Below are 24448 nucleotides of genomic sequence, written 5' to 3' on the forward strand. Positions count from 1 at the left end.
GATGAGAAGAAACTTTTTAGTTTGATGCCATCCCACTTGTTAATTCTTGCTTTAATTTTCTGTGCTTTGGAGGTCTTCTTGAGAAACTTACTGCCTGTGCTTATATGTTGGAGTGTTGAGCCTACACCCTTTTCTAATAACTTCACAGTCTCTGGTCTAATTTCTAAGTCTTTTATCCATCTCGAGTTGATTCTTGTGCGTGGAGAGAGGTAAAGATTTAGTTCCATCTTTCTACAAATGGACAGCCAGTTCTTCCAGCACCATTTGTTGAAAGGCTGTTTTTTCTCCAGTGTATGAGTTTGGCCCCTTTGTCAAAGAATAATTAACTATAGGTGTGTGGATTTGTTTCTGTATCTTCTATTCTGTTCCACTGGTCAGAATGCCTGTTATTGTGCTAATACTATGCTGTTTTTACTAATATTGCTCTATAGAATAATTTGAAGTCTGGGATTGTGATGCCTCCTGCATTTTCTTATTGCTGAGAATTCCTTTGGCTATTCTGGGTCTTGTCTTTCTCCATATAAAATTCATGACTGATTTTTCTAGGTGTATGAAGAATGTCATTGGTATTTTAATGGGAATTGTATTAAATCTATAGATCACTTTTGGCAGAATGACCATTTTGATTATATTTATTCTGCCTATCCATGAGCATGGGAAATCTTTTCATCTTCCAATGTCTTCTTCAATTTTTTTCTTTAATGTTTTATAGTTTTTGTTGTAGAGGCCTTTTATATCTTTGGTTAGGTTTATTCCTAGGTATTTTATTGTTTTTGAGGTTATAGTGCATGGAATTGTTTTCTTTATTTATTTTATTGTGGATTCATTGTTGGCATAAAGAAAAGCAACTGATTTCTTTAAATTGATTTTTTTTGTGTGTGTGGTACTGGTGTTCCTGGAAACCCTTCTATCTCCGGTTACACTCTCAGATCTATTTTATAATTTTATTTGGAAACAGGGTCTCTTAAGCCAGCAGGGCTGGCTTCGAGTCTGCAGGATCCTCCTGTCTCCACCTCCCCAAGTGTGGGGATTACAAGTGTGCACCACCACACCCAGCTTTAAGTTGATTTTGTATCCTGCAACTTTGCTGAATTGGTTAATCAGCTCCAGAAGTCTTTTGGTTGAGTTCTTTGGGTTGTCTCAATAAACAATCATATTATCTTCAAATAGGAATAGTTTTAATTCCTCTCTTTCTATCTGAATTCCTTTAATTTTCTTCTCTTGTCTTATTGCTGTGGCAAGAGTCTTCAGGACTATATTTAAAAGGAGTAGTGATAGTGAGCATCCTTGTCTTGTTCCTAATTTTAGAGAAAATTCTTGCAGGTTTTCCCCATTAAATATGATGTTGGCTTTGCTTGTTTGCCAATTTTCTGCAGTGTTTTTAACATAAATGGGTGTTGGAATTTGTTAAATACTTTTTCAGCATTTATTGATATGATCATGTGGTTTTTGTTCTCAATTCTATTTATGTGGTGAATTACATGTATTAATTTGTGTGTTTTGAACCAGCCTTGCTTTTCTGGGATGTAACCAACTTGGTTGTGGTGTACAATTCTCTTTATATGATTTTGAATGTGTATAGCTAGTATTTTGTTTAGAATATTTGCATCTATGTTCATTAAGGATATTGGTTTATAATTTTCCTTTTTGGAGATATCTTTATTTGGTTAGGGGATTAATGTGATACTGGCTTTGTAGAAGGAATTTGGGAGCATTCCATCTCTTTCAATTTCGTAGAACAAGTTGTGAAGTATTATTCCCTGAAGGTTTTGTAGAATTCAGCTGGAAACCCATCAGGGCCTGGGCTTTTCTTTGATGGCAGAATAGGCTAAAGAAGTTTGTGAAAGGAATGGGGGGAAGGAGCAAACAAACATGAATAAAGTAACAAAACAAGATACAAAAGCCAACTATTATACATCAAAAACAAAACAAAAACAAAAACCATACTGTTTTCCAAAGTGGTTGTACTAATTTGCAATTTCACCAACAATATATTGGAGTTCCTACTTCTCCACATCCTCGCCAGTATTTGTTGTTGTTTGTGTTTTGAATGATTGCTATTCTAGTTGGAGTTAGGTGAAATCTCAGGGTAGTTTTGATTTTCATCTCTCTGATTGCTAATGATGTTGAAAATTTTTCACATTTATTGGCCATTTGAATTTCTTCTTTTTAAAGTGTCTATTTAGTTCACTTGCCCATTTTTTGATTGGGCTATTTTTTCTTAGTATTGAGTTTCTTGAGTTCTCTGTATATTCTAGATACTAGCCCTCTATCGCAGGAATATTTTGTAAAATTTTCTCCCATTCTGTTGGTTCTCTGTTGAGGTTTTTGATAGTTTCCTTTGCTTTACAAAAGTTCTTCAGTTTAATGCAATCCCACTTATTGATCTGCCTTTTAATTTCTTATACCTTTTGAGTTTTGATTTGACAGCTCAATTAATAACTACCCAAACTGTTATATAGTATCCACATCACAGTTTGAGAAAAAGCCTAATTTTCCAAAAGAAATTTCATCTACAGATAAAACAGTAATGTCAGCCACAGTAATAGAGTAACATAGGGCCCTTAGTATATTTTTAGACAGAGCCAGATGTGGTGCACACTTGTAATCCTAGTACTTGGAAGGCTGAGACAGGAGGATGACAGGTTTGTGGCCAGTCTCAGCTATTTAGTGAGGCCTTCTGAAACTTAGTGATATTCTGTTTCAAAATAAAGAATCAAAAATAAGGCCTGGGGTGTATACCTCAGAGATAGAATGCCCCTGGGTTCAACCCTCAGTACCACAAAAAAAAAAAAAAAAGAAAAGTATATTCTTAGACAATTCCAGAGTTGTAACTCTTTTGATGGCTTTATATATCACATTTTGTAAAAAAGTCTTAATAGGGCATTATAGTTATACATCTTAATGGGGTACAACATGGTAGAGGCATATATGCACACATCACTCATTTAGCCCTTCCGCAATTCCCACCCTATTTTCTTCTCCCTTTCTTCTCATGTTTGGCTTAGTGATTGACTTTGATATGTTAATGAATGGACATCATGTACATTAGGAAACTTCCTTTTCCTCCACTCCCATCCACCTCTGTTAGGTCACCTTATTTGCTTATCTATGGTTTCTCTTTCATCTAGAGTTCCTCCTATGACTCCTTTTCTCTCTAGCTTCTGCAAATTAGGGGGAACATTCAATTTCTTACTTTGTATTTTCTCAAAACTCTCTAAAATATTGATGGCAGTCTGGCTTTTCTTCTGAGAAGATAAAATTTACATTTTAATTTCCAGAGTAATTTAGTAATCACTGATTTAATCTCCCATAGTAAGTTGTATATAGTACAATAATTTTAAAATTTACACGAATATGACTTATTGTTATAAAGCAATAGGGCTGCTATTTTTTTAGTATACAAACACACCAAAACATGTAATTGAATTGACTTTCTGAGTTGTCCTATTGGAAATATTTACTTACTGCAGCAACACTGTTATTGCAAAATATTTGAGTAATTCCTTTTCTTGAAATTCTTTGAAAGTTATCTCAAACTTACAACTATAATCAAAATGGTTTAATCATGTAATATTTTTGGAAATATACTTGAGTGAAGTAAAATTTATCTTAATATTAGCTTTTTAGTGTAATAAATAAGAAAACTAGTCATTTATTAGATACTGGTAAAGTCTACTTGCTTTTTTTTTTTAACCAAAAGCAGTATTATCCATCTTAGATATCACTTTAGTTATTTGGTTTAGTAATGCTATAATTATGGATATCAAAAAATGTTTTTACCATTTATAAGAGTTGAGAATATGATACTAAGTAAGGTTAGTCAGTCACAAAGAATAAAAACTCTGATTCTCTCCCTGATATGTGGAAGCTAGGGAGAAAAATGGGTCATAAGAATTCTAGATGACGAAGAAGAAACCATAGATGAACAAATAAGTTCACCTAACTGAGGAGAATGGGAGGGAGGAAGAGAAAAATTCCCTAATGTACATGATGTACATTCACAAACATATCAAAGCCAATCACTAAGCCAAACATCAGATGGAAGGAGTGGGAGGAAATGTGGTAGGAACTGGGTAAGGGCTAATTGAATAATGTGTGCATATATCCCTCTACAATCTTGTACTCCAATAAGATGTGTGACTGCTATGTAGATAGTCATGGTGATGCATAATTTGAATACTTGGGAAGCTGAGACAGGCTTGCCAATTTAGTGAGGCCCTCTGTCTCTTAGTGAGACTCTGTTTCCAAATAGAAAGTAAAATTGTGCTAGGGTTGTAGCTCAGAGGTAGAATGCCTCTGAGTTCAATATCCAATCACACACACACACACACACACACACACACACACACACACACACACCATGTATGACTACACTGTACCAATTAAATAAATAAATAAAACAGTGCAATGAGACATTCTTTTTTGGATAAACAAACATATCTTGGTTTATAAGCACTCTCCATTTTTATGTTTAGATTCAATAAAGCACAGGCAGCCATATAGAAATAAGACTGGACTCAAAGGGTCTGACCTGACAGAAATAGACTGAGTGGGAGACCCAGCAGGGCCTTCTCTTCAGACTTCTTGGCCTGCCTGCCTGCTGGCCTGCCTTCCTTCCTTCCTGGCACAGAGCAGGACCCTTCTGGAATGGGGAATCTTAAAATGTACAACTGAGACAGACCAGAGACTACCTTTACAGCCAACTCTTAACACAAAAAGGGGGGAAGAAATTAGAGTATTTTCAGGCTTTCTGGCTGGCTTTTGGAATAAGGAGTTCTGATTTCTATATCCTCCCTTGGAGAAGAATTATAATTTCTATAGCTTTCCTAGAGAGAGAATGAGGGATAAGAGACAGGAGGGCAGGAAAAGATCAGAAAGAAGCACTGCTTCTGGGGCTGTTTTTGAAGACTTCACCTTAGGGTACCATTTTCTGGGCCTCAGTAATACCAATAAAAAATGGTAACGAAATATTAATAAATATTTATTGGCAATCACTAAGCCAAACATGAGAAAGAGGGTGGGGGGAGTGAATGTGGGGGAACTGGGGAAGGGCTTATTGGAGGATGAGTATATGTATGCCTCTACTATCTCGTACTCCATTAAGATGTATGACTACAATGCACCAATTAAAAAATTATAAAAAAGCCGGGCGTGGTGGCACATACTTGTAATCCCCATGCTTGGGAGGCAGAGACAGGAGGATTGCGGAGGTTCAAAGCCAGCCACAATTGGATTTTCAACATTCATTTCTACACTTCTAGTTATTTCTTTTAATTTCTCACTACTGAGTTATGCACAAATTCTAAATATTGACACTTCACATTATGGAGTATTATTATATATTGTAATCTTTGTAAAATTTCACTGTGTACTCATGGGATGTTGGTAGTGAATAAGGCTCTAAAATTTAGTATTATTATAAAAATAGTTTTAATCTTTCAGACCCCCTGAAATGTTTTTGGGGACCCCTATAGATGCTTAAATGATGCTTTAGAAATCACTGTTACATGTTTCTTTTCAGAAAAACACTTTAAAACTAAATACATATTTCATTTCTTATGCTATGATTTAAATCTCAATTATGTTGTAATTTTATGTGATATGATATGTTTTAAATAAATCAACTTGAAAACATAATTGTGGCTGTACCCTAAAAGCTGCAAACCACCTTGAAAGTGCTTGGATCTTACACGGAATGAAAATAACTGTAACATTTAGCCCCATAAATTTAAATAACCAAACACTTTTGTTATCAAAGGAAAAAAATTATAAATGAATTCCTGTCTTTGGCTTCACAGAATTTTAAAATATAATGGTGACATTCTTTTTTTCTTTTCCTTGGTCTACTAATTTCCTTCTTTCTAACAGGAACATGTTACTACTGGTGAGAATTCTTTGCCACTGAATAATTTTTCTGCCTTTCCATTTATATATTTTATTTCATACAAGTTAGCATTTCTGTATGTATGGATAGATGCATCTATGCGTATAAAGATTCTTTTGTTGTTGTTGTTGGTACTGGGGTTCCTGGAACGCCTTCTACCTCCAGGCTATACTCCCAGACCTAATATATATATATATTATTTGGAAACAGGGTCTCAAGCCAGCAAGGCTGGCTTCGAACCTGCGCCATCCTCCTGTCTCTGCCTCCCAAGCGCGGGGATTACAAGCATGCACCACCACACCTGGCAAAGATTCCTATATTCATATTGAAACAGATAGAATTTCCAATTCCAATATGACAATTCTTCATTTACTGTTTTATACAAGATGAACTTAGAGAAAGTGTAGATTATATCCAGTTAAGATGCTCTGGAGTCAGACATGTTAGAGCCCCTCAAGTTGATTTGAGAAGTATAATTACTACACAAATTATTTGCTCTTGGCTGTATTCTCCATTATTATATGGTTGTCCTTTTATTTCTGTTTTCAAGTAGAATACAGTTATTGACTGATTTTGATATTGGTTGAGAGCATTCACTCCTTCATCAGAGAGAAAATTCTATTTTATGTAAAACATATTTGGTTTTTAAATCGTCAACTCTGCCAAATTGATGACAGAAATATTGTAGTATAGTTCTTTTTAATTGACCTCATCTTCAGAGGAAGAAAAGGAGTGAAGTTAAAGGTTAAATTCTCTTGTTGAGAGAAACTCTCTTTTCAGAACATATATATTTGAAAACATGAACCCTCATTCTGAATAATTCAAAAATGTTTGCTACAAAATGGTATATTATTTTGGTAAATAGTATGGCATTTACATATGAGTAGAAAATGGAGTAGTGACATATCTAATCAGAGGCCTTTATATAGTAATAGTATCCAAAATAAATAATCTCAACCAAAAATTTACTCTCTATTCTTCTGTAATAGGTATGAACAGATGTGTTTTAGGTAGTTGACATAACAAAGTAAAGCCAGTTACTGATAGATCTGAAGTGTCTAAATGATTTAGTAGTTTCAATTATCAATGTTTCATCCAAACTTAAGGAGAAGTCTAGTACTTCCTAGCCACCCATTTTAGATAGATAGAGAGCATGATTATTTAAATATGTGAGAAAAAACTACCTGTATTTTTGTACTGGAAAATCAAAACTATAATTTTGAAATGGGACACAGGAGTAATAAGTTTGTATAAAAGTTCATTTAGATATATTGTTCACAGTCTCTAGCAGGAGCTATTTAAAAAATATGCAATTCATTCATCCATTTATTTATTCAGAAAATTGAGATAGCAAACACTGTCACAAGGCCTAAGAATCCACAAGTGAGTAAAACAAATCCCTGGCCTCACAAGTTTATACTCTAGGAATTCATATCAGGAAAAACAACAACAACAACAACAACAACAAAACGGATGTGGTGGCCCACATCCCAGCATTCTGGAGACTGAGAGCTGAAAATTTCAGGTACTTAGCAAGACCCTTCACAACTCAGTAAGACCCTGTTTCAAAAATAAAAAGACTAAAAAGTAGATCTGTGGGGTAGCTCAGAGGTAGAATTTTCCTGGGTTCCATCCTCAGTACCATGGGGGTGGGGGGTGTCCGCAAGGCAGAGGAGGAAAATGAAGTGTGGGAGTAAGAGTAGCATTTTATAGAGGACAGTTAGAGTTCTTTCAATCAAAGGATGTTTGAGCAGAAAATTTGTAATAGTAAAGGAAAATAATATAAATATCAATACTAAACAAATAGATTAATTTTTGCTTTGGCTAACTTTAATTGAATAAACTAATGTTAACTACTGTCCCGACTTTCCAAGAGGCCCCTTTACAGCAAGACAATTTAAGAAGTCAGACTAGTAATTAACTCAAAGTAAATATCAGGCTAATAGTGATTATTCCTTCTTCTTATTGTTTGAAGTAGTTTATAATATTGGTGACCCTTTGAATGCTTAGGAGCAATAACTTTATGTTATAATTTCCAATTCACTTGTGAATACCCCACATTTTAAAATCTCTGATGACACATCACTTGAAGCTTTCTCCATGCACCTTGAATCCAGTGACCAGTCCCAGGCTCCTCTGTGATGCCTATGCTGATCTTACCACTTCTCTTGAATCTGTCATGGTTACTTCCTTTACTGCCACCCTTTTTCAACCATATTACTATATGTCATGATTCACACACATTGACAAGATTATTCACCCTGTCATTTGCTACTCTTATCTCTGGATTTACCATGCATTTTATTGGTGATTTGCAAAACACAGGCATGGAAAGGGACCATCTTTATGATCTCTGATGTTCTCATAATCATCATATCTATTAGTTTCAAGCTATCACATCATTTTTTTCTTATTTCTTACTTGTAAACATTTTAAATACATCAGTTCTACTCAGGAATAGACTTTTGTTTTGTTTTTCATTAATAAAATTAATTTACTATTATATTTATTATTTTTTCAACTATGCGAATTTTTCATTTACTGAGTAGAATTTATAGATTTATTTACTTATAACATTGCTAATCTGGAAAGTTGTGTTCAGAATGCCAAAAATTCAGACATTCAAAAAACTTCCATAACCTTTTGAAAATTTAACTAATATGTGAAAACGTATTAAAAGATTAATGTGGCCAGGCGTGGTGGCGCATGCTTGTAATTCCTGCACTTGGGAGGCTGAGACAGGAGGATCGCACAGGTTCGAAGCCAGCCTCAGCTACAGTGAGGTTCTTGGCAACTTAGTGAGACCCTGTTTCCAAATAAAATATAAAATAGGTCTGGGAGTATAGCTCGGAAGTAGAAAGCCTCTGGGTTCCACCCCCAGTACCACCAAAAAAAAAAAAAAATTAATGTGATGTTTCAATGCTTATATAAGTTGCATAATATTTAAGTCAGATTAAACATATCTAGGTCCTCACTTATCATTTCTTTATGATGGAAACATTCAAAATAATTTCATCTAGCTTTTTGAAAGCTATATATTATTATTTAACTTTATAACACATAGTGCTAAAAAATTACCAAAATTCAAGATATAGACTTCTGTTATCTCTAGTATCATGTGTTTCTAATCTCTTGGGGCAATCAACATCTGCTGGGACTAGGACAGATGTTCCCTGGAGTCTTCTGGATGGCTCTTCATTGAGCTGTCCACTACAGTGAATAAAATTTAATCCCTAATAATAGATGCTAAATTCTTTAGCAGAACTATTTATCCCTGTTATCTCTACTTTTAACCTGAGAGGCTGATATTTGCCTCCAGATTAAATACTTCATTACTTAGGGTTTACGCAGATAAACTCTCTACAGTTCTCTGTTACTCTAACTATGATCTGGCAGAGCTCACAGGCAGACAATGTGACTGTGAATCAACAAAACATTTCCTAAATCAACAGGGAAAGATTTGTGTAGACGGAGAAAACTTGGAGCAGATATGAAATATTATGCCTCAATGTCCAGACCTTTCAGCAATTACACAGCTTCTCTTTAGAAATCTTGCCTTAAACCCCCCCAACCCACAGCAAATGAGCTGACTTCAGCTAAGCTCCTGAAAAACTCCGGCTTTTAGCCAAATCTCTCATTTAAACTGTCTAAATTCATTAAGCCTAGGAAGCTGACTTGCAGGATCTTTCAAGAGCAGGTTCACTGGGTGAGTCCTACTGTAACTCTTTTCTTAGCAAATGAGCACAGCTTGGGACTTCCACAACTTAATCCTGGATTCATTACTTCAGTTGTGTCCTTTAATTCTCCTGGAAAAAAAATTTATATAAGTAAATCCAGATATGATAGTCCAAAGTTAATCCATCTTTAAGAGGTCCCAATAATTAGCTTAAAAATGTTAGCCTTCTTAATATACATGTTGGTTGAACGTAGAAATTTGGAAGTTGAAAGAGTTAAGCGTTCTGAGACATACAAGCTTCTAAACTGTTAGAAAAAAATTACCATATAGTCAAGATTTATATTTGCCATCATTCTCAGTTTATGAATGAAAAACATAGTTGGGAAGGTTAGAAAATAAACAAAATATAGTTGGAAAGGTTAAGACTTGGTTAAAATTAAGTAGGAGAGGCTAATCTGGTCCCAGAAACCAAGACTCCTGGTTTCTACTAATCTTGTAAATTCAAATGGAGCAAGTAAATAATTTTTTTCCTCTGTACCCCATATTACTGAGCTATACCTAGATAAATGTTGGGAGGAACTAGCTCTAGATTTGGCATGGCAAAATAGAGAAGAAACATTAATTTCTGGTTCTGTTATGTTCAAATCAGAGGTCCCTCTGCAATTGAGCTTTTAGATACACTTCATATGCTCTGATTCTGGATTTCCTCCAAGCAATTGGAAGTTTTTCTCAAATATATAAATATCTGGACAACTTATATGTAGATATAAAGGCTATCCAAGTAAATGCTTCATTTTAAAATCTGTCTAAATATGGTAAAATATATCTTTATAAATCATTTTGCAATAAATAGTTGTATTTTTACAACAGTCTGAGTGGTTGGGAGTATTTTGCCCATCAAATTTGAATTTGAATTTTTAAGTTAATTGGTTAAATTGCAATTGAGTGTTCCTACTGTGGCAGGAAAGATATGCCAAATGATAACATTATCTCATCAAATCCAATTTTTTGCATATCTCATTGAAAAAATATGTTCGGCATTTATTTGAAAAACTTTTTATTTTTAAAATGTCTCTAATGTGTATTAACTGGGAAATCAGTTTCTTAATTGAATACAAAGATAAATCAAAAATCTTAAGCAATATGAATTTGACTTTGTTTATGTATATAGTGGAAGAGGAAAAGGAATTTTGGGGTTCAGAATAAGGAGCAGGATAGTATATAAGTTCTGTAACTAATTACATGTAAGAAAGCTAGTAGTCAGACTTCTGTATCTTCAACTTACTTTACTTTGATAGTTTCAGATCCACAGATGCTCAGCCTTTACGAAGAGAGCTTTATTTTAAAGTATGACTAAATTAAAATTCATGGGCTGCACCTTCTTCTTTCACCAAATTTTATAAAGAAAAAAAAAAAAAAAACAGGGCCCTCAAGGACTCACCCAATGTGTTCTCTGTGCCTACAACATTTATGCATTTGTAGCAATAGGTAATATTTGCTCTTGGTATAAACAAAGTGCTTTGTCATTGATAATAGTGACTGATAAAAAAATTGATTATTTTAAGCTTCACTAACAGTAGAAAATCATCCCAATTTTCAAAAAAAGGGGAGAGATAAGGAAGAAACAACAAATGAGAAAGAAGAAAAAAGTAATGAAAATATCTAGAAAGGATATTGTTATGTTATGAAAATTTAGATATTACATTAGCTCAGGTGATTTTGGCTCTTACTTTTCACTTATTAAAATTTAATGCAAGGATATGGATAAAATATCCCTAGAAAGAATGAGAATAATTTTTTTTAAAAAATTTCTGGTGTACTATAATATAGTAGCGTAATTATAGATAAACATAATATACCATATATCTTTAAAAGTTATTAAAATTATTTTGAAGATTTTTCTTTGCAGTACAGGGAATTGAATCCAGGGGGTTCTACCTCTGAGCTACACCAGAGCCCTATTTTTTATCCTTTATTTTGAAACAGGGTCTCGCTAAGTTGTGGAAAGCATCACTAAGTAGTTGAGTCTGGCCATGAACCTGCAATCCTCCAGTCTCAGCCTCCCAATTACTAGAATTACAAGTGTGTGCCACCACACCCAACTCAAAAGATTTAACCATAAAGAAATGATAAACATTTGCGGTCTTAGAGACATTTAATTTGATACTACATAATGCATACAATTACTGAAATATCATTTTTTTATCCCATAATAAGTAAAATTATTTTTTATGTAAAAGTTAAAATATAGTTTTTAAAAATTGACATCAGAACTAGAGTAGAATGGTTCTTACCAAGTCTTGGTAGGGGAATAGAAAAATGTTACTAAAATGATACATAAATAAAGTTAAATAGGAATTAGTTTTAAGAGATCTATTGTACAACAATATGACTATGCCAAATGATAGTATATTGTATGTTTGAAATATGTAAAATGTGTAGATTTTGTGTCCTTGCACCACAGAATGAAAACCATGTGAGGTGATACATTTTTAATTAGCAAGATTTAATCATTCTACAATGAACACATACTTTGAAACTAATGTTGAACACAGTTAAACAATGTTATCTATCAATTTAAAAATAATTTAAAAATCAACCTTAAAATTTTTCGATATGTTCTTTTTTGTGTGTTGTACTGGGGATGGAACCCAGGGGCATTCAACCTCTGAGATATATTCCCAGTCCTATTTTTTATTATTCTGTATTTTGAAACAGGGTCTCAGTGAGTTGCAAAGGGCCTCACTAAGTAGCTGAGGCTGTCCATGAACCACAATCCTCCTTTCTCAGCCTCCCAGATGCTGAGATTACAAGCATGTGCCACCACACCTGGCTCAAACATCATGACTTTAGTTTTGATGTTTTAATTTTAGTGTTTTGATATTCAACTAAAATCACAAGTAGACATATCCACTTAGAAGAAAAATGTGTCATATAGTTTTAGTCAACACATGAATCTTGCCTGTGTATAATTATGTTTCTATACTTGAAAATTTTACTTATACTCATTCTGTTTAGTATCATTCTACAAAGGGATGGTATTGTTTCCATGTTCATAGACTAAAAATACTTTCTAAGTTAATTTGGCATTTTTAGGTTGATAAAGCTCATATCTACAATATAAATGCTGAAGCAGATTATATAGAATGTGTATTGTTTGTAGAGTGAAATTACTTTTTGTGGCATTTACAGACTCTGAAATACTGAATCAATATAATAGCTTAACAATTTTTAAAAAATTATAGATAGTAAAATTGATGCTCAGTATTTTATTTATTTATTTGTTTTTGGGGGGTGGTACTGGGGATGGAACCCTTCTACCTCTGTGCTACACTCCCAGACCTATTTTTTTTTTAATATATTTTATTTGGAAACAGGGTCGCTTAAACCAGCGAGGCTGGCTTCGAACCTGCGTGATCCTTCTGTCTCCACCTCCCAAGCGCGCGGATTATAAGCGGGCGCTACCACGCCCAGCGATTCTCAGTAGTACTCAGTAAATCTAAATAGTATTATTTGTTTATAATGAATTGTTACATTCTTAGTAAATTTTTATATTGGCTTCTTACTTAATATTTACATACATTCTGAAAAGCTAACTATAACTTTTATCAGAAAATGAACTAATTGTCAAGCAGGATGGGAGATAATAAATTCTTATAATCATAAAGAAGTCTTGAATCTGAGATAATGGGTGGGCCTACACGTGCATCAGGTCAGAGGCTGATAGAAACACCACTGGTTAAGCGGGATGGGAGATAATTAATCTCTATAAAAACTGTTCTATGTTCAAAAACTTTAGTGTCTTATTTTCAAAGCACTCCACTGCATCACTCTCCTCTCTGATGCAGTGCTTTATAGTTCTGTCCCTTCTTTGTACCCTTGTAATAATAAAATGTGCTTACACTCACACACAAAAGAAAATGAACTGTATATCTTAAAATGCTAAAAAACTAAAACAAACAGCTTTAGTAAAATATACTCCTCTTAGTCTACAAAATAGTAAGTCATTTTCTCACTTATCAAACTACACACTCCTTTAACACAAACAAAGAACAGGAGAGGTAGAGAGTCTGTATCCTATTTTTAACATCAGAATGCAAAGAGGAAGGAGAACAGCAAGGCCTTTAAGCAGTGAAGGATCACAGAAAACAGTATGATGATTCTGCCTGGAAGATTCCCAGAGCTTCCATTAATGAGTTCATATGTGACCAGGATGTACAAGGAAGAAGTTTACCAGGAACAGAAGGCAGGCGGGGGAGGGGGGAATCTCCCAAGGAAAAGAACAATATGTTTTAAGCTGACAGCATGTACTTAGGAGAAAAGGGACTCAATTAAGATCGGTGAGCATTTCTTGCATGTCTACTCGGCACATTTGCCAAGATAATGTATCTAAATATAACCCAAAACTATAGTGAGCACAGACTCATGTGAGTGAGACTCATTATCTTCATCTTTATAATACACTCAGCTTTTCATAGGCTTGTGATTTCAAATTATAGTTTAGAAGCACTAATTTTACTTAAATCAATGAATATGACAAAAATTATGGCTTGTATTTATCTTACTGGTGTTGAACATAAAGTATTTGAAATTACAATGCCAAAATTGAAGAATTTGTTGGTAATGCATACTATTGCCTTTTTGTTGCTCCATCATTTTCTGGTTTGAAATTTCTTCTGTAGTTTGTTTTTTCTATTTCCAATTAAATGTGTAGAAAGTTGATTTATTTCCCTTTTATTTAAAGCTCTAGTGCTTGGTGTTTACCTATTATGGAAAAAGAGAAAATTAAAAAAAACTGCTTTTTAGTCTGAGTGATTTGTATCAACAGTTTGTAACTTTGAATAATGCTTTGCAGTTAACATTGAGCTTTTCTTTATGTCTTCATTTAATAAATATTTTATACTAGTAGTAAAGGTGTATCAACCAATTAAATGTTTATTGAGCTCTCTAATAAGGATAAATAACTTTATTAGTTGCTTTACATATATCAAAATTCTACTATCAATGACATAGATTTTTTAGACAATAATAATCCTCAATCATTTTTGTTACTTCCTGATTCCCTCAGTGATAGATGGTGACATTTTCTTGGGAAAGCATGAGAGACTTGAATATATGATTATAATTTGATTATTAGAGCTAAGAAATCTTTATATTGGAAAGTTTGAAGGGGTGTGTGTGTGTGTGTGTGTGTCCATGCATGTGTATATATGTGCATTTTTCAGGTTGTAAATGTTATAAGTCAGGAAGAGAAAAAGAATTAAAAATTTTAATTTTTTTCTTAAAATAATTTATCACATATTTTTCTAAACACATTTTCCATTTGAATTTTAAACAATCTTTTAAGATTTACACAGGTGAAAGTAGACAGCTAGTACTTGATTGAAAATCTCTGAGAATAATTTGCTGAATCTGTTACCACATACTATATTTGCATCAGAAAACATATTGCCTGTCATTTTAAAATAATATATTTTAATTGAAACAAAGAAACTTTGTAAGGTTATACATAATCTGTGCCTTTTTAAAAAAATAGATACAAATTTTTCAAAATGGATTTTTTTTCTTTTTTATAAGTTCCATTTTTGCATTTTAGTAGCTTGATTCTGGTTATAGGAAAGAGCCAGGAACAGTAAAATCATGTCAGTGTCTGTAAGTGAGATTTAAAAGTATGACATTTCTTTTATCCTATGAATATAGTTTTAACTTTTCTTAAATTCTCTTAGTTTTGTAAAGAAGAAAAAGTATTTCAAATAGTTCCATTTGAGAATTCTGATTAGATTTTGGTAAGTGCCAAATGTATAAATCTGTTGTTAAAATCAGAGAGTAATACCTGAAATTTTTGATTCCCCAAACTTGGTCTAAGTATCTCCAATAGCTAGCAGTACTTTTTTCACTGCTCAGTGGTGCCCACGAAACCCAAGAATGAACATCATCTGAAATTTGCTTATAATGCACATGTCTTACATACTGGAAATTCTGAATTAGAATTTCCATGTTAACAGAAATTATTTCTGGATGACTCATGTACTCTAAAGTTTGAAAATGAATGTATTAGGTATTTTCCTCTATTTATTTATAGTAAATAATTATTATTTTTATTTGCCTGATATTTTACAAACAGGCAAGTCAGTACCTTATTTATAGTTATCTCTTTCAGAGTGACCAGCATAGTACCTCCCACATGATTAATAATTAGTATATCTTTATTAAAGGTATTTAGTGGGCTAAGTGCAAATTCCTTAGAATTTATACATTATATCTTCCATAACACATACAGGCAAGATTATTCTCCTCTAAAATATAAGTTATAAAATATGGTTATTATGTCTAGTAATAATATTTCTTATTTTTAATTTGTTATATAATAATTTTACATACTAGGTGCAGTGTCACATTCCAATACATGTATAAATGTATAAAGAAAAGCAAATTAGTGTTACCAGTATATCCATCTTCTCAAACATTTTTCATTTATTTGTGCTTTTAGCATTCAAAAGGGATAATTCATAATTTGAAAAGATTTTTAAGTATAAATTTTTTGAGTTTATGTAATCAATATATATATATATTGATTACATAAACATATATATAAATATATATATATATTTATTTTTGTGCCAAGTAGTTTATATTAACTTATTCTTTTACATAACTGAGTTTGCTTGATCAGTTATAAATCTATTAAATTACTAAAGATTGATTTGTGATATCCCTTAATTCAAAGATGAAACTAGTGTTATTTTTGTTGTAGTTGATTAATGTGCCATCATTGTTATAAAATGTCAATATTTAAGCAATTTTCTATTTTTTTCAGTCTCAAAATTCTTCCAAATTGCTTAGAAGTTTTCTTTCTTTCTTTCTTTCTTTCTTTCTTTCTTTCTTTCTTTCTTTCTTCTTTCTTTCTTTCTTTCTTTCTTTCTTTCTTTCTTTCTTTCTTTCTTTCTTTCTTTTTCCTTTTTTTAAAGACATGTTCCTGTTGGTATTAATTAGAAAAATATCAAGATATTTTAGCAGAAGCTTATGTTTCATTTCATAACAGGAATACCTTGCCAGTCTTGTCAGATTGTATCATGAATATTATAAGTTCTATCTGTCACTCATTTATGCGCACATGGCTTTATATTCACAGGGAGGGAAGATCCCCATCCGGTGGACATCACCAGAAGCAATAGCTTACCGCAAGTTCACGTCGGCCAGCGACGTATGGAGTTATGGCATTGTTCTCTGGGAGGTGATGTCTTATGGAGAAAGACCATACTGGGAGATGTCCAATCAGGATGTAAGTATGTGTTTGTAGTTATGAGTTATAAATTGGGAATAAAAGATCAAGCTGTGCAAGAAAGCTGAGCATAATGGAACCAGGTGGCTCCTGGTTTGTGACAAAGAAACAGACTACTTAGAAGAAATGAAACTGCTTACAAGTCTTGGGAGGAAATGAATTTAATTGCTCCTACAGATTTACTTGTTTCTCTCAAACCAGAATTTAGGAATGAGACAAAATGAAACAGTTGTCATAAAAATGTAATAAGTTACCAATAAGAAAACCAATATACAACACTAAATATTTGAAATATTTTGCTACAAAATCATTTCTGTGTAACAACCCATGTCTGCCATCCATCCTTGATTATATTAATGCAGCTATCCCAATATTTTCTTTACTTCATGTTTCACAAAGTCAGACAGAACCGACTAATCTCCACCCTGTGGTTTCTAATAATGCTTTTAAACTTGCACACACATTTAGTTTTACAAATCAAAGTCTCTGTAGGAAAAAGATAATAATGAACTTTGTATTATTTCTATGATAGGATTTTTCAAAAGGAATTTGGGTTTTGATAGATTAAGTTGTTTTGCTCATGTTAAGTCAAATGGTATTATTGGTCTCCAGAATCAATACCTTTTCACCAGACATTTTGAGCCTGATCCCAAAGATAAAGAATAAGGCAAGCTGAGATTCTGCTATAATTTCCTACTTATCAGTTATAAAATAGCTTCTTATACATTTTGATAAACATATCTCTCTATATTTTCTTCAGTAAACTGTATTTTAATAATGATATTGTAGGCCAGGCGTGGTGGTGCACACTTGTAATCCCCATGCTTGAGAGGTGAGACAGGAGGATGGCGCAGGTTCGAAGCCAGCCTTGCTGGCTTAAGAGACCCTGTTTCCAAATAAAATATAAAATAGGTCTGGGAGTGTAGCCTGGAAAGGTTCCATCCCCAGTACCACCAAAATAATAATAATAATAATAATAATAATAATAATAATAATAATAATAAATTAATAACATTAATAATAATATTAATAATATTAATAACATTATTATTGTTGTTATCATTATTATTAGAGAAGCAGATACAATTATCAACATCTCTTTTCCCCCAAAATTTCTCTATATCAGAAGATCTCAAAGCATGATCTTTGGACCAGCAGCTTTAGTAATACAAATTCTCAGGCCTTACTCCAGATGGATAGTTTCAGCAACTCAAGGGCTGAGAAATAGCATACTAATACATCCTCCAGTTGTCTCTCATGTACTTAAAGCTTAAAATTCTTTGCTTTTAAGTTTAAAAATCATTGCTTTACACATTTTAAAAATACTAATAAGTCACCGGGTGTGGGGGCACACGCTTGTAATCCCCGTGCTTGGAAGGCGAAGGCAGGAGGATCACGATCATGCTGGTTCGAAGACAGCCTCTCTGGCTTAAGAGACCCTGTTTCCAAATAAAAATATAAAACAGGTCTGGGAGGGTAGAAGGGTTTCCAGGAACCCAAGTACCAATAATAATAATAATAATAATAATAATAATAATATCAATAGCTAAGTAGCTATTTTTTGTGGAGCACATAGGATTATTACCAAAGGAAGTTCCTATGATTTTGAGGGAACCATTTGAACTGTTGTATAGCTAAAAATCTGCATATTAATTTTCTTTGCATACATTCATATAAGATTCACATAGTGATCTATATAAACAAATATTAACTTCCTTAAAAACCTAACCTCTTGTGCATTGAACATTTTCCTCTACTTTAGTTGGAAAAGAAGCTTTATATATACTTCTACATTTACTTTCTCTGAATTCATCTTCCTTTGTATAGTATTTTCAAGCGTAAATAGTTTATTACTTGCATTATCAGCAATTGTCCTTTTACGTGATTTAAAATGATAACTTTAAAAATGATAACTTTTGAATTGAACTTTAAAATATTCATGTCATTGTGAATGGAGAATAAAATAAGTCCAACCTATGATATCCCTGGAAACTTTGCTTCTCACACAGGTAATTAAAGCTGTGGATGAGGGCTATCGCCTGCCACCCCCCATGGACTGCCCAGCTGCCTTGTATCAGCTGATGCTGGACTGCTGGCAGAAAGACAGAAACAACAGACCCAAGTTTGAGCAGATTGTCAGCATCCTGGACAAGCTCATCCGGAATCCCGGCAGTCTGAAGATCATCACGAGCGCAGCAGCAAGGTGACACATTAGATTTTGCATCCTGCACTCACTCTGAAATGCATGTGTATGCTGTCTCCAGGGTGATGACCCCCTTCCCTTGCCACATTCTTTGAAAGTTGTCTTACTCAAGATGGGAGAAAGAGGCTTTCTTTTTCTTTAGAAAGAATTCTCATGCTACTTAATAAAAACATGAAATTCTGAGATATTTTAAACTTTCTCTTTGACAAGACATTTGTCTACATTCCGGGTTAAGTCTTTGAGAAATTGAAAACCTGGATATATAGCTTCTTCTAACTTTCTATTGAAGGAGGATAGGAAGAAAAGAAGAAGGGAAGGAAGGAAAGAAGGTAGGAAGGAATGAAATAAAGTTCAAACTCATATTTTACTTAAAATAAAACTTTAAAAAAGAATATTAACAACACATTCACAATAAACATTACACTGATTAGTAGAATGCAATATCCATTTATTTATTTATTTATTTATTTATTTATTTATTTATTTATTTTTGTGTTACTGAGGATAGAACCCAGGGGATTTCTACCTTCAGGCAATATTTCCAGACCAATTTTGTATTTTATTTGGAAACAGAGTCTCACTAAGTTGCTGAGACTGGCTTCAAACCTGTGCGATCCTTCTGTCTCAGCCTCCCAAGTATTGGGATTACAACTGTGTACCACTATGCCTTGCTCTCCCTCTATTTATTTAATAAAGATTGGGTACAAATTATGGTGCTAGACAATTTTAAGAATAAAACTAAGAGTAAAATAAGGTTCATATTCTAGGAAAGAAACACAATGTCAATACAGCATAAGTATAATGCAATCCAGAATGCATAATGTCTATTAAACTATGTGTTCCTTCCAGTTAAGAATTGACTAGGTTTTCTTAAATGTCTTTTTTTTTAATTGAACTCAGGGGTATCCTATCTTCGAGCTACACATCTAGCCATATTTTTTATTCTTTATTTTGAAAAAGGTTCTCACTAAGTTGCAAAGGGCCTCATTAAGGAGCTAAGGCTGGTGATGAACCTATAATCCTCCTGTCTCGGCCTCCCAAGTACTGGGATTACAAATATACACAACCACACCCAACTTTATAAATGGTTTTGAATAATGTAAATTACAGAATATTTATAAATTAAAATAAAAAATTTGAGCTGGGCATGGTAGCACCGTCCTATAATCTCAGTACTTGGGAGGTTGGGAGCCTGATACAGGAGGATTACAGGGTTAAGAAGAACCTTGGCAATTGGTGAGATTCTCCACAATATAATTGAGACCTTGTTTCAAAACAAAACAAATAAAAAATTTTAAAAAAGGCTGGGGTGTAATTTGGAGATAGAATGCCCCTGGATTCAATCCCTATTTCCACAAAAAGGAAAAAGTAAAGAAGACAGAAAGAGACAAGAAAAAATAAAAGGGAGAAAAAAAAGAAATGGGTAAGAAGAGTTGAACTATGTCAGGATCCATATCAGGCGAAAGTATTCATGAATTTGATGTATCTTAGAGGATCTCAAAGCAAACTATCTGTAATGTTTAATAATGTAGATTCTTACTGTGAAGGTGAAGAAAAACAGTGCTGGTGCTATGACAAACACTTCAGACTTTAAATTTTTTGCTTTGATTTATTATGTGCACTAGTACATATTTCATATCTTAAAAATCGTTCCTCATGACAACCAGAGGGAGAAACAGTTTAGATCTATTTGGGATTTCTAGCTGTGGCTGCACATTCAGTCATTTGGAGACTAATGAGCCCAATAATATCATGATAGATACAATGGCGTCTTCTCTCCGCAGTGACTCCCAGGCTATTGTATACATCTGCTAATCTTTCTATAACCAGTTCCTTCTCTTCTGCTCTCAATTACTATTTCTAGCTTCCATTAATATTATTCTACCCGGTTGTTTCAATGACTACAAAATGTAGTAATTAAAGCTGTGATTCAAGTATGGGAAATTTCTTGCTTTTCACCTTAAATTGTTTAAAGATTAAGAAGTGGGTAAGTTGATAGAGATTCAAAATGGCGACTGAGGAACACAGCACTTCTCAGTAGTTGAAATAAATAAAGTTCAACTAACGAGAAAGCAGTGTCTCAACCAACAAAATAAATATAGCTCAGAAACCAAAACTGACCCAGGAACCTCGCTCAAAGAAAACCAGGAATCTTGATCTGCGGGAGGGGAAGAAAAAAAAAAAAAGCTCGCGTTTTGGATCAGCTGCATCCAAAGCTGGGCTGCAAGCTCGTCCGGAGACCCAGGAACCACAGAGACCCAGGAGTCACCTCTGTGCTGGACCTACAGCCGTTGGTAAGCCGCCCTGGGGCCCCGAGGCTCGGGCTTCGCTCCTTCCAGAGCTCCTGGGCTGCTACCATCTCCGGCCCCAGCCAAGCCCAAGCCCAGCCCAAGCCCAGCCCCAGCCCAGCCAGGGCCCAGCACCAGCCAGCAGCTTCTCAGAGGCTACAGCACCAGGCTCTAGCACAACCCCCGCCCAGCACCAGCAGAGCTCCAGCCCAAACCGCAGCCCTGGGACCTGACTTACACCAACGTGGCAACAAAATCTGAAAACTCCTTCGGAGACCCAGGAAGCACAGCACTGCGCCAGACCTACAGCCGCCAGTAAGACACCCCGGGGCCCCACTCCTTCCAGAGCCCCCTGGGCTGCTACCATTTCCGGCCCCAACCCAGCCAGGGCCCAGCACCAGTCAGCAGCCTCTCAGAGGCTGCAGCACAAGGCTTCAGCACAGCCCCCACCCAGCACCAGCAGAGCTCCAGCCCAAACCATAGCCATGGGACCTGACTTACACCAACGTGGCAACAAAATCCAAAAGCTCCTTCGGAGACCCAGGAAGTACCTAGGAGACCTAGGAGTCACCTCTGTGCTGGACCTACAGCCTCCGGAGAACCAGATACGGAAGAACTACCAGCCCGTCAGAGCTTCTGAATGGGCTACCAGTTACTCCACCATCACCTAATCCATACCACTTCAATGGGAAGACAACAGAAGAACAGGCCTGAGAACGGTGAAAATATGAGAACCAGGAATAGTGGAGAAACGACAGAAATCACGAATACTGGCCTTCTAGAAATGCAAGAAGGGGAGTTCTGAATCTTGATCTACAGTATGATGAAAGTATTTAAAACAAGTCTAGCGTAAATGAAAGATGAGATAGAAAAACTAAGAAAGAATAAGAAAGAGGTCTGAAATGAAATGAAAGAGTCAGTAAGTGAAATGAAGACAGCAATAGAAAGAAATTCTGGAAGATTAGATGAAAGGGAAAACAGAATATCACTGTTAGAAGACAGTAAATCCAAAATCGAAAACACGGTCAGCGATATACAGAAATCTTTACAGCAACAAAACCTAAACATCCAGGAAATATGGGATAATATGAAGCATCCTAACTTACAGATAATAGGCTTTGAAGAAGGGATAGAGGTACAGACCAAGGGCATCCGTGATCTCTTCAAAGAAATAATCTCAGAGAATTAACCAAACATGGAAAGAGACTTAGATCTTCATGTCCAGGGGACATACAGAACTCTATTGAGACAGGACCAAAGAAGGACCACGCCATGCCACATAATAACCAAAATGACCAACATAGAGGCCAAGGAAGGAATCTTAAAAGTGAGAACAAAAGGACAGGTGACATATAGAGGCAAAACAATAAGAATCACCCTAGACTATACAACCCAGGTCATGAATGCTAGGAGAAACTGGTACGACGTGATTCAGACCCTGGAAGAAAATAATTTCCAACCAAAGCTTATTTATCCAGCAAAACTCCTATTCAAAACCAATGGGGAAACAAAAGTGTTTCAGAATAAACAGAATCTTAAAAAAATCATGAATGCAAAGCTTACACTACAGAAAATTCTTAAAGAAATAAACCATAAAGTACAAAAAAGAAGCACACCCCAGAACCAGATAAGAGAGGAAGTCAATAAAGGGGCCTTTTAAGTAAAGAAGAAAGACCAATCCATCCAATAGTAGACAGAACATAAAATGGCAGAAAACAAAAATCATATTTTAATAATATCTCTTAACGTCAAAGGACTTAACTCACCAATCAAAAGACATAGACTGGAAATGTGGATCAAGAAACATAATCCAAATATATGTTGTCTGCAAGAAACTCACCTTACAGCCAAAGACATTCACAGGCTGAAAGTGAAAGGATGAAAAAAGATATATCATGCTATTGGGGACCAAAAAAGAGCAGGGGTAGCAACCCTGATATCCAACAAAACAGACTTTAAACTAAAACACATCAGAAGAGACAAATCAGGGCACCTCCTTTTACTAAAAGGAACAATACACCAAGAAGATATAATGATAGTAAATATTTATGCCCCAAACGTGGGTGCAACCACATTTGTAAAAACAAACCCTTCTGGACATCAGATCCCAAATAGACCCAAATACAATAATTCTGGGAGACTTTAATACACCTCTCACACCACTAGATCGATCTTCAAGGCAAAAGATGAGCAAAGACTCTTTAGAACTAAAGAAAACCATAAACCAAATGGACCTAATAGACATTTACAGAATATTTCAGCCAGGAACTACAGAATATACATTTTTCTCAGCAGCCCATGGAAGCTTCTACAAAATAGACCACATACTGGGGCACAAAGAAAGTGCCAGCAAATTCAAAAGATGTAATATAATCCGTTGCATCTTTTCAGATCATAATGGACTAAAAGTAGAAATCAACAATAGGAAACTCAAAAGTAATTATTCAAATACATGGAGATTGAATGATACACTATTGAATGATGAATGGGTAAGAGCAGAAATTAGGGAAGAAATAAAACAAAATTATGGAAACAAATGAAAACAGAGACACAACCTACCAAAATCTAGGGGACACTATGAAGGCAGTATTAAGAGGAAAGTTTATTGCATTGAGTGCCCACATAAGAAGGACAAAGAACCACCAAGTAAAGAACCTAATGACACAACTCAAGGACCTAGAAAGTCTGCAACAGTCTACTCCCAAAGCCAGCAGAAGGCAAGAAATTATTAAAATTAGAGCAGAAATAAATGAAATAGAGAAAAAAAACAATTCAAAGAATCAATAAAATAAAATGTTGGTTTTTTGAGATCAATAGCATTGATAAACCCCTGGCCAAACTAACCAAAAGAAAAAGAGAATCAACTCAAATTATCAAAATTAGAAATGAAAAAGGAGATATCACCACAGATAGTGAAGAAATTCAAAAGGTTATCAGAAACTACTTTAAAAATTTATACTCCAATAGACTTGAAAACATGGAAGAAATTGATAGATTTCTAAGCACAGTTAATCTACCTACACTCAGCCAAGAGGACATAGCAAGCATAAACCAACCAATAGCAACCAAAGAAATAGAAACAGCAATAAAAATTCTTCCACCAAAGAAAAGC

At 34.4% G+C, this 24448-nt stretch overlaps 1 protein-coding gene across 2 annotated transcripts in view; it reads left to right on the forward strand.

Annotated features, from left to right (window-relative positions):
- The window catches only part of EPHA3 (EPH receptor A3), a gene marked incomplete at both ends in the record, with an annotated part of 395618 nt that overhangs the window by 344951 nt on the left and 26219 nt on the right, over window positions 1-24448 (forward strand). For both annotated transcript variants that reach the window (XM_080696115.1, XM_080696116.1), the window contains 2 exons: window positions 16696-16845; window positions 18855-19048. In XM_080696115.1, the coding sequence (XP_080552241.1) occupies window positions 16696-16845; window positions 18855-19048 (344 nt within the window). The remainder of the gene's footprint in view (window positions 1-16695; window positions 16846-18854; window positions 19049-24448) is intronic.

Source organism: Muscardinus avellanarius (genome assembly GCF_963383645.1).
Source record: "Muscardinus avellanarius genome assembly, chromosome: 5".
NCBI classification, from domain to species: Eukaryota; Metazoa; Chordata; class Mammalia; order Rodentia; family Gliridae; genus Muscardinus; species Muscardinus avellanarius.